This window comes from Diplotaxodon limnothrissa, linkage group LG10, assembly GCF_057381915.1.
Source record: "Diplotaxodon limnothrissa isolate DT_005_m linkage group LG10, D_limnothrissa_male_GT1.1, whole genome shotgun sequence".
NCBI lineage: Eukaryota > Metazoa > Chordata > Actinopteri > Cichliformes > Cichlidae > Diplotaxodon > Diplotaxodon limnothrissa.
The window spans coordinates 23,512,881-23,523,955 of record NC_140605.1 but is presented as its reverse complement, the minus strand read 5'-3'; the positions used below and the strand labels follow the sequence as shown (position 1 = coordinate 23,523,955).

General features: G+C 38.3%; 1 protein-coding gene across 2 annotated transcripts in view; it reads right to left on the bottom strand.

The window, feature by feature from the left end:
* Positions 1–1,340: 1,340 nt before the first annotated feature.
* aff4 (AF4/FMR2 family, member 4) overlaps positions 1,341–11,075 on the bottom strand; it is a 30,779-nt gene continuing 21,044 nt past the window's right edge. For both annotated transcript variants that reach the window (XM_085364621.1, XM_085364620.1), the window contains exons 11-21: positions 10,860–11,011; positions 10,291–10,376; positions 9,725–9,947; positions 9,279–9,376; positions 8,799–8,862; positions 8,057–8,193; positions 7,605–7,676; positions 7,352–7,445; positions 7,162–7,205; positions 6,802–7,019; positions 1,341–5,010 (exon numbers count right to left, since the gene is read on the bottom strand). In XM_085364621.1, coding sequence (XP_085220747.1) covers positions 4,883–5,010; positions 6,802–7,019; positions 7,162–7,205; positions 7,352–7,445; positions 7,605–7,676; positions 8,057–8,193; positions 8,799–8,862; positions 9,279–9,376; positions 9,725–9,947; positions 10,291–10,376; positions 10,860–11,011 — 1,316 coding nt within the window. In that variant the 3' untranslated portion in view covers positions 1,341–4,882. The remainder of the gene's footprint in view (positions 5,011–6,801; positions 7,020–7,161; positions 7,206–7,351; positions 7,446–7,604; positions 7,677–8,056; positions 8,194–8,798; positions 8,863–9,278; positions 9,377–9,724; positions 9,948–10,290; positions 10,377–10,859; positions 11,012–11,075) is intronic.

Below are 11,075 nucleotides of genomic sequence, written 5' to 3'. Positions count from 1 at the left end.
TTTTCCAATATCCTGAGTGTTGCAACAACATATACTGCTATTTATAACTTTTTTTCAACTGCAAGTTATATCCTCAAAGTTAAACTATATCGGTTTTATCCAATAAGCTCAAGTTAACTCTCGTCAGGTATGTTTTTTTGCTGCAGAGTGAAATTGTCACATTTACACAGGAGTTACTTCAAACTGCAAGTGTTTGCAGAAAGGTTTCCTCCTATCAAGAGAGATGAGTACTTTTACTTTGTAATGTATATTGTGACTCCAGGACCTAACTTGTATTTGTATTTATTTAGGGTGTTTTATCTTTTCATTCTAGCAAGATTTGCCATTCTGATATTAAGTTTGGAAACAACAACAAACAATAATTGCAAGAGTTCATTATGCTTTACTACCACAGACAAATTTTGTAGACTGTTTCTTGAGATTGCATATTTAGAAATGAGGTAATCTTCCTTGTGCAAACTATTTTAAGGGGGGAAATACTTCAGTCTAGATGGGTGTTAGTCCCATTTTAGTTTGCAGGCCACATACAGTATCATTTGATCTCATTTACCTCAAGCCACTAAAACTCACTGCATAATTACATTTCCAAAACGTTCCTTTCCTGTGTAAAGAAGTACACGGATTTTCTGAAAACATTTGCATTTAGTGAATCATCCAGACTTTTAACAGACTGAGATGTCTGGAAAAAATAGGAACAATTTCAACAATGGTCTCAGTTTTTCCACATTCAGTCAGCGTGTCATCGCAGAGAAATGCGTCTGCAGGGCCCCTCAGCTTATAAATATTACTTCAGTGTGGGATAGCAAGGTTAAATTGACAATGACTCAGACATTTGGCTTCGACTAAATTAACAGCTCTGATCACCACCCTTATGATGTGCTTGATTTTTTGCAACATGATGTGTTCCTGGTGAAAAATATGTCAAAAAGTCCACTAAAATAAGCCCTCATTCCCTGCAAGAATGCACTCTTTAGAGAAAGCAGTTCTGTTTTGTGTTTGTTTAACTGGTGCTCACTTCATTAAGTACACCTGTTCAACTGCTTGGTGACCTGGCAACAGCGTGTGGTCCAGGAGGACCTGCCAAGGTTCAAATGAAGCATCAGAAAAGGAAAGCAAGGGGATTTATTTTAGGGACTTTGAACAGAGTGTGGTTGTTGATGCCAGATGAATTAAGAGTTCCGGAGGCAAAACATGAAATTTATATATTGTTAAGACACAAAACACATCAGTTGCTTTAAACTACATCAAGTAGAAAATCTAAAGCTGATGGAAATGGGGAGAAAAAAAAAGAAACAGCACTCTATTAAACATATCCATATATATTTTATTCTCAATACGGCAAAATACAAAGAATATTCAGGACAGACTTTTATTAGTCACAATTAATACTCACTTCACAAGAATGCTTTTAAATTACATTACCTAAGTTTGAAGATCAAACTTCAATGAGTACCTTTAATCATATTGCATCCATCATATATAGCATCTCTATCATCAGTTCTCTTAAAACTAATCCAATTTAGATTATTGTACATAGTGTATGCTGCTGGTCTCGGCTCTGAGACAACTTCTAGAAAAAAAAAAAAGGTGTTATACAACTTACTGTATAAACTGCTACAACTGGTTTTGATGTGTAGAGAAATACCTCTGTTTCAAAAGACATGTTGGACCAATTGTTCAAAAGAGACACATAGTAAATATACCTCTCTGAGGAAGAAACAGACATGGTTTTACAGAACAGACTGTACACATGCCATCCATCCATCCCATGAGATCAACAATATACACTTCATGAAAAAGTACACAGCTCCATATCAAATACAGAGAAGACAAAATATTCGCACTTGGATCGAGAGACGTTAATGATTATGCGGCGACTGTGATACTGAGACAGTGAAGCAGAAGACAAAGAATACCAGCACAGTTAGAAAAAGGACTGAGAAAGCATTTGATATACAGAGTTAACAGACTAGGAGTGTAATCTGTAACCACTTGGAAGAAAAAAAAAAAAAATGTGCATAAAGTATATCTCACAAGTATATTTACAGCATTTTTAAATTTAATAAAAATGTCAACCTGTAGTAGAAATTCACCCTTAAAGAAATGTTATATTTACAATTTATACATTTGTATTTAAATAGAAACATGCAAGTGTTAACATTTTCCTACTGAATAAAAAAACAAACAAAAAAAACCTCATCTTACCCTGGATTCTTTCAAGTTAGAATTAATATTAATTACAATGAAATCTCATCCTGAACAACCCCGTTACATTTACACCTTCCCATTTCATAAAACGGTGCTCATTAAAAAGGCAAAATAGGAAAGAAACATTAAGCAAAAGGGGCAGAAAAATAAATAAGTATGAGTAGCAAATCGTTAAAAATTTTCTCTAATGCTAAATTTTTATTTTTTTCGTTTTAGGATATTTTTTTTTTAATTCATTTCTTTTTTACATTTGAGTACAAGATAGTGTAGGGAACACAAGGCGCTGACCTCTACTTACAAAGTGTACCAGTGTATGAAGACATTGACTGGGCTGGCAAAACCCACAGAGGAATTCCTATGAGAAAAGTGGCCTCCAGCTTTAAGTAGAAAATGGCTAAAGCCATCTGTGTTTGGTTATAAAATCAGATCTATACACACACATCCATGCACCCACACATGAACGCGCACACACACACACACACACACACACACACACACACACACAGCCAAGCTCGCATACTAAACCAGTACACAAAATTGCAATAGCTAAAGGCATTGGATTTGAGTTCAACAGGTTTCTCACTGAGGTGGGAAAAAGAAAGTGGGGGACAGAGGAATCCCAAACATAAAAATATAATTATTTTTTCCACAGAAACAGTTTCTTTTTTTGTAAAAATCCTGCATAGATTAAAATAATACCTCCTATGACTTGCTTCTTTTTTTTTTTTTCAAGTGTAAGAGAAAATAACAGTATCCCTTCCTACAACAAAGGCCAGGGAGCCAGTAAAAGAAAAAAAATGACAAGAAAAAAAACAGGAAAAAAAGGAAGGGTCAAACCTGGGCCAAACAGCATTTTGTTTAGTCTTGACATGCAGGGGGAAAAATAAATTAAAAAAGGCATTATAGATCTTTCTGGCACGTTCTTGTCCAGCCAAAACAAAATGAATGCCATCTGGTCCAGGCTTTAGTATTTCCAGCATATTTTGATAGAAAGTGGGCTTGAAACAACCAAAATGGACAGTTCATGTAAGTGAATTACTGTAAAATCCAAATGCCAACTAAAAATCAACGCAATGTTAACATACTGCGCCAGCTACTATCTTGTAATACAAGTGCGATTACAGTTTGACAACTTTAAATAGGAACATATACAAATACTTGTTCTTATAACCTCTGTTGTAACCCTGCTTTATGCGTCTGACATGTTATACTTTTGCTTGGCTAGAAGGAAGTAAAAGAAACTGGTTGGTATATAAATAAAATCTATATTGGTTTTTATACTTTTTCTTGAAATATATAATGATAGATTTAAAACTCTGCTGTATAAATACAACACTGATCATCTGCATCGCTGATGAGTTCCATTCCCCAGACAACATATTTCCCTTCAAATAAATTAGCTTCTGTTCAGCCAAATTAGCGGCAACTTAGGCCCAGTTTTTATAAAATGTACTGTGACTGCATTGGATGTGGACATGATCTTCAATACTTAAACACTCCCTGCTGTTCCCTAGAAAAATAGAATAACACTGATTTGGAAACAGCTCGTCCTCTAGGAAACTTTTGAATGAACAATGCCGCTACGAGTGGGAAAGAATTGTGAAGCTTCAAAGAGGCAGAAAATCTCAACGTTTGCCATCATCAATCTTGCTGAGGTCTCCCGCTAGCGACCCCTGGAGGCCATGTGAAGCGTTTAATTTATTAGAAAGGGCAATTACATTTCATGATTCTGAAAAATGAAATGGCACTTTTTGAGCCAAGTACACCGATCAACAGATGTCCTAAGGGATCATTAATAAATATGTGTGTGCCCCACGAAATCTGCTGTGCACAGTAGCCCTTCCTTCAGTCCTTAAATCTTCAGTGGGATTCTTCAAGGTTTAATTTGTGGTGACCAACACCATCTTTGCAAATACATAAAAAACAAAACAAAAACAAAACACAAACCCAGTAAATGCTGCAAGAATAACTGCTGAAACAACTGTTAAGTGTTAAAAAGACAAAAAAGTAAAAACTGTGAAAAGAAAAGAAAAATAATTGAATCAGATATGACCAGTGACTTTTCCTGTAGCTGACATACAAGGCACAGAAATGATAAAGAGAAACCTTCATTTTTAAAGCACCTTTGGTGTTCATGGGAGGTACTTTGGTGAAACAAAGACAAATAAAAAGTTCAAAGCCAAAGTAGCCTAAAAACCAAAGCAGAGTTTTAGTGTATTCATAATAAATAATTCACCCAGTGCTTCCATGCTGAAGAGATTAAAAACATGGCCTTCGAAGATTTCTTAAGAATGCCGATATATGTGTGAAGCCAGGCGATAAGCTCTTCTGACTCCTGCTGCAGTTTGGATGCTTCTCCCTGTGTGGTGCCGTCGAAGGTGAGAGATGCTCTAAATTGCTCAGTGTTGGTATTTTTGTCTTGGTTTTTTTTTTTTTTTTTTTTTTTTTTTGGCAAGCTGGTGTAGGAAATGGACACAGTGTTGGAGATATGTCTGAGAAGTTCATCACACGTGTGTGTAAATGGAGGACCAGAGGAGGGTTGTGTTTGTGTGGCTGTCTTTTTTGAGGGCATGCGTGCGTGCGTTTGTGTGTCTGTCTCTGAGCAGATGTTGCCAAACACAAGAGGCTGAGGTGTGGGTGTGTGGAAAAGCAGCTTGCAGGGAGTGAGTCCTCGCTAGGGACTAACTTTTGCGTCCAAGCGCAGCCAGTGGAGGCCCTGCCGAGTGTAACGCACCAGTTCTGTCATGCTGCTGGTGTTGAAAATCAGAGGTCCCATAACTTTGTCCAACTCTGTGAAGAAGTCTGGAAAAGAGGGAGAAAGAAAGCGAGTGAAAGACTGGTTAATAAAATGACAGAAGACTGATAAATTAGGTCCTATTACCAACCAGACCACACAGAGTTAAGTGCAATCAAGGGTTTTAACGTACACCGATTGTAGAGACAAAAAACATTTTCACAATTTGTCACATTTGTCAACATGTGTGACGGGAAAAACCAGCCAAAGGACACAGACTGAGAATCCCAGCTGCACACAAAAACAGCCAATCAAGAACAGCCTGATGTTTCAATGTTTGTTATCTTCACTCTCCACAAATATCTCAATACTAAGTCAAAAAAAAAAAAAAGGAAAAAAAATCTGATTTATTGAAGATTTAATCTGAGGCATAAACTGCAAGAAAAAAGACAAAAAACTATTTGGCCTCAAATCCTCGTCCAGCAAACCTCTCAACTATGAGGGGAAAACCCCAAACTCAGCGCGCGCGCACACACACACACACACACACACACACACACACACACACACACACACGGCGGTGAAAACTGGCCAGACAGCTAGGGAAAATTGTGCACTTAGTGATGCTGCTGACTTTTCCATCTTTAGATTGTGGCGATAACGTTGTGTGGGCTGTGGACGATCGAGGGTTTCTTGTAAACGCAGTAGTTTTTAAATCAGAAGTTCAGTCAATCACAAACATACTTCGAGCTATGAAATTTGCATTATTACTATATTGCAATGATTCGAATTCAAAAAACAGTTTGACATCTGTAAAAAAAAATGAAAACACATTTTATTTATAGGTAGATAAATAAAATCCGTTTTTGCACATTAATCTAGAACACAGATGTTAGATTGTGGGCCAGATACGGCCCACTTTGATCTTAAGTGGGTCAGAACAGGGAAACTCCCCTTTCCATCATTGTAAAGAACTTTAACTACACATTTACTCTCTGTTATCTTAATATATTCAGTTCTTTTTAAAGTTGCTTAGATAGCACCAATTCACAACAGTCACCCATATTATATTAAAATATGTACTATTAAGTAATATAAGAAAAAGAAGTGCAATCTGAAGAAATGTTGCTCTAGTAAATGACACGTCTGTTGGCACGACCTAAGTGTTCTGGTAGCTCATTGCCAAGACTCCTGTATATTTATAAAATATATAAAAGCTCTAAAATAGAGATGAGAGGAAAGAAACGTTGAAAAAGAGGCATGCTAGGATCGTCTGATAGCAAATTAGTCCTATTTGAAGCTGTTTTTAAACTTGGAAAGAGCCCAAAAAAAAAAACCCCCCACAAAAAACCCCAAAAACTAACAGTACATTAACCATTTAAAAAAACAAAACTATCTGCTTTTTTACTTTAAATAAATAAATAACAGGAAAACAGACCGAACAAACTCATTGCCTTTATGGTAAACAGATCTCAAGGCCTACTCTGTGACAGGAAAAACACTTCATTACCAAAACATTTCTGCAACCAGGGCAAATAAAACCTTCAAATTAGTCATAAAATGCAGCTGGGGAAAAAAATTCAACAAAAAATGGTCTGCATGCTCGATCAGCCAACCTGCTGCCCATTTGTATAGATCTATACTCAAATCTCTTTACACAGTGGGTGCAAATACTGCTGGCAAACATCTATGAAAAACCTTACTGCTGCTGCTGAGCTATTAAAGATGTAGAAAATAGCAGCTCAGGATATATAGTTCTAGATCCCATCTGTGTTTGCTTTTAAACAAATTTAAAAGTCCAGAACAAAGACCATATGTCTCTTCCTTTTAACTAACAAGCAAATCCTTGTGTCGTATACCTTTTTGCTCTTTAGATAGTTGCTCAGCCTGGTCCCAGACCTCGGTGGCGTACAGGAAGTTGGAGGTGACCTGGACATAACTGGCAGCCATCTGGTGGATCCGCTGAGGTATGGTCACAGACGAGCTAGTGCTGCTGGTACTGCTGACTGCTGAGTAGCCACCCGCTGTGCCCGGTGAGAGTTTGGGAGATACTGGAGAGGGCATACCTGCCGTCTTACTGCATCAGGAAACAGAAGCAGACATGGCAATGAGTTTCCTGGCACTGTGAGGGAGAATCTGGGAGTCACTTGACAGAACAGCAAATAAGAACCTCTCCTTTACTTTATACATCAAAAGATGTAACAGAGGATGTGACTTACTTTCCCATTCCAGGAGAGGGAGCTTGGGTGTTGCTCAAAGAGTTCTGGAAAATGAAATAAGAAGAACATTATGCACACACAGAGGAAGCATGTTACATATTCACAGAGAAAAACGTCTTTCGTGGAATTTTACTGCACGTCTTTGGTTTTGAAGGTCTGCCAAGGAAATAAAGTTAATAATAAAAAGTACCTTTAGGTGTTCGGTGAGTGTTTTAGAGTATTTTAGAGCGCTGTCTTTTCTCAACTTGAACAACCGCAGGTAGAGAAGAGACTGGCATCGCAGGCTGGAAGCAAAAAAGGATAAATATTGATCTAAACTAAAGAAAGAAGCAACAAATATTTGAAATGTGTGGAAAGTTTAAGTTACACGGCCAGGTAATGAGTACTTGGAGTTGACAGCTGAAGACAAGAGTCCACCACCTGATGTTGTTCAGTGTACTCACCACAGCACAGCTAGCCTCTTGTCTGCTGGAGTAGCATCTGGGGCCATGTAGCTTTTTAACTTCATAGTGTATCTGGATGCAGAGATAATCAAGAGCTCAAGTTTTTAGGAGAAAAGGATTGAAGCAAATTAAGCACCTCCTTAAATATTGTACTTTTTAAAGGAGCACTCCATCCATTAAGTATCAAAACCCATGCAGCAGAGGCAGAGAGTTGTTTGTCAAAGCCTGGTGCTCACATTACCCACAATGCAAATCAACCATTAGCGTGGTGTGTTATGCAACTTGTGCCTCATGCAGCCCTGAGGTGCTTGGCCTTTGGCACAGAGATACAGGTTTTGTTTTTGTTTTTCTTGAACAACTACGTCCTCATATGTAGTGGTTCTCACCAGTGGAGGTCTCCTTTAAAGTGTAATTCTGCTGACAGTGATAAACACAGCTATGGCTGCCCTTACTTGATAAGCTCCACCGTTTCAGCATACATGGGGAAAGGAGACTTTGCCTCTTGAGCGCTCTTCTCCAGCGCGTTACCACATTCAATGAAAGACACCACAGCATCCAGATAGAAAACCGCCTTGTCAAAACGGTCAAACTGCAAAGGAAATTAAATAAATAAATAAAGAGGACACATAGTGATTAAATACTACCCACTCTTTTGAGACTGGGAGGACAAACTACCTTCACATGACAATAATTTGACATGGTTTTGGTCATTAACATTAGATAAGTGACATGGTTTGAATATGACCTGGTTGGGATTGCATAAACTGATCATATCACTGAAGTAATATTATGCTGATGTAGCTTATGATCCTGATTTTGTGTTTAGAGAGAAAAGAAGAAAACAGCAACTAAATAATTAAACTTTGAGTAAGAATAAGATAATCCAACAGAGATGGCTATTTTGTAATGCAAGTGTACATAACAGATACCAAACAGATCCACCTGCTCATCTACAGTGACCCGGTAATAAAAGCATTTTTATTACCATTTTTAAGGAAATCACGCAGAGCTCAAACTAAAAGCAGCTTTGAAAACTAAGTAAAATTTCACAGTCACCACAAAAAAGTCACTGTGAAATCACTTTCTGCATAAAAGGAAACCTCTTATTATATGTAACATAAAGCTCCATAGAAAATGTCATTTAATGTTTTAAAGTCTTCTCAATTACACCAGTCATTGGGGTCTTGCTCTTACCAGTGCATCTGCATTGTGTTTAAGTTTCTTGGCCTCCTGTAAGTAGTGATCTGCTGAATGGACCCTGAAAGAGAATAATGAGAAGGTTTAACAAATCAAATCATTTAAGTGTTCTTGACACTGTGGCGTGCTTTTTATATCCACTAAACGTAGAAACTTGGAAAGAATGTCATAAAAAAAGTCTCTTAACTCCTGAAATAGCTCTTATCTCATTAAATCAAAATGTGAAGTGAAAAGGTAGGAAAATAAGAAGCAAGACTATGTTGTTGCGTTACCACGGCATTAAAAAGGCAGCGATTCCCAGCAGAGAGCCTTTTAAAATGGAAATTAACATAACTTTTCTGGCATGCAGGCACATCTATTCATGACCTCCCCAACCTCCTGCAGCTTTATGCATCAAAGGCAACTCTAGATCCCCACAGCAGTTCTTTCTCTGTGCCCCGCTGAGGGGTTATCCACAGTGGAAAGAGCTCCTCTTACCTGTCCTCAAACACCAGCTTGGATCTCTGAGACTTGGAGCCGTCTGTGGAGAGCGGGGGCACAGCCAGCTGGTTATCGCAACCCTTTGAGGATTTCTCCTGCAGAGAAGTATGGGGAAAATAACATTTTAGGGAAAAATAAGTTTTTTTTTAAAAAACAGACTTGCAGAACAGGACAGAGTCACAACAAGTTAGAGGTTGATCTTATACAAATGTAAAACAATCCCACCAAAAATCAGTGATTATGTTATAGTTGTAGATACACACTGCAAGCCATGACCTTGGCTACTCCCTTTCTACCCTCAACGACAACTTCCTCCCCACTCCATGCATGCTCTGGTATTTAAATTGCTCAGGGAAAAACACTGCACAACTGGCAAGATGAAAGTCTGCCCTATCTGCAACATTTGATAGGTATCAGAGATAACAAAGGCTTCTCATGCCTACCTTGCAGTCACGTGTGCTGCGCCCTTTTTCCTCTCCTTTTCTATGTTTGGAGGTGGAGCTGCCCTTGGTGCTGTGGCTCCCTTCTTTTCCACTTCCTGTCCCGCTGGACAATGACGTGGAGGACTGGCTGACTGTCCGCTTTCGACTGGGATGCTCTGCCTTAATTGTCCGCATGGAAGGAGAGGGGACTGGCTCCTCTTTCTTTTCCGAAGACCTTTTAGAACTGAGTGGGATTTAAATCAGTATTTCATTATGCATTGTGTCAAACTAGGCTCAACATAAAACATTAAAACTAAAAAGTTAAATATTAACATTTCATGTAATTATAAACAAAGAATGCAGATATGGAGCATAATGGCTAACAGGTACAGCTTGAAGGGGCTCAGATATAATAATAAACTCACTACATTAAGCTGTTATGATGCTCATTAGAATTTACAGGGTTTATTTTGTCTTTTGTGTGATTATCGGAAAAGGCAAAATTAACTACTACTGTCACATTAGGCTCCTGGCTTACAGAGGGTTTACTGGTAATGATATTCAGGACAAAAGCTAAGATTACTCACTCTTTACTGCTGCTTTTATGATGGGATGTAGATTTATCCTCTAGCTTGATCCGCTTGGTCTCTGGCTTTGTGCCTTCCTCATTAGTCTAAAGAAAGATGAGAGAGAAAAATAAAAAGCAGGGTGCATTAAAGAAAAAGTCAGATTTAATAATAGGTTACACGCCTCCAATTATTATCGGAAGACGCCAACTCATGCAGGTATAGCTCAACTATGCCAGCTCACTGTTATCCTAAATGACTGTTACATTCCAAAATATCCAGTCACAAAGATTTTAATTCTCCATCTTTGGTAGTTGTGTGGCTATGATTAAAGTAAAATGCACAGTCATCTAACAGCGCTAAATCCAGGTCTGGATCTCAACCAGAATGTAGTCAATTGTTCTTTGGCTCAAATGCACTTTCTTGCTTTAATGGAAATCTGTCTGTGTGCTATTCCAAGAGATGCTATACGGGGGGGGGGGGACCTTAATAAGTGAAAGGGATACTCAATAACAAGCTTTTCTATTTTACTTTGCTTTCAAGTAGAAATACAATGTATTTCTTACAAAAAGCACTGAAATTTGCTCTACCTTGTGTTTCCTCTTGGCCTTGCTCGAGCTTTTCTCAGAGCTCTGTTTGCTGAAGTCTTTGCTGTCCCTGTCGAGAGAGTCTTCCCTCTCCACTTTTATCTCTGCAGGTTCCTTGTAGGGCCGCCCTGGGATTCTGGACAGCAAGCTGAGATCTATGGGAAACAGGAAGGAAAAGGGTAGGGTATGCTTAATTTGGTTCAAAGTAAAGAAATCCCT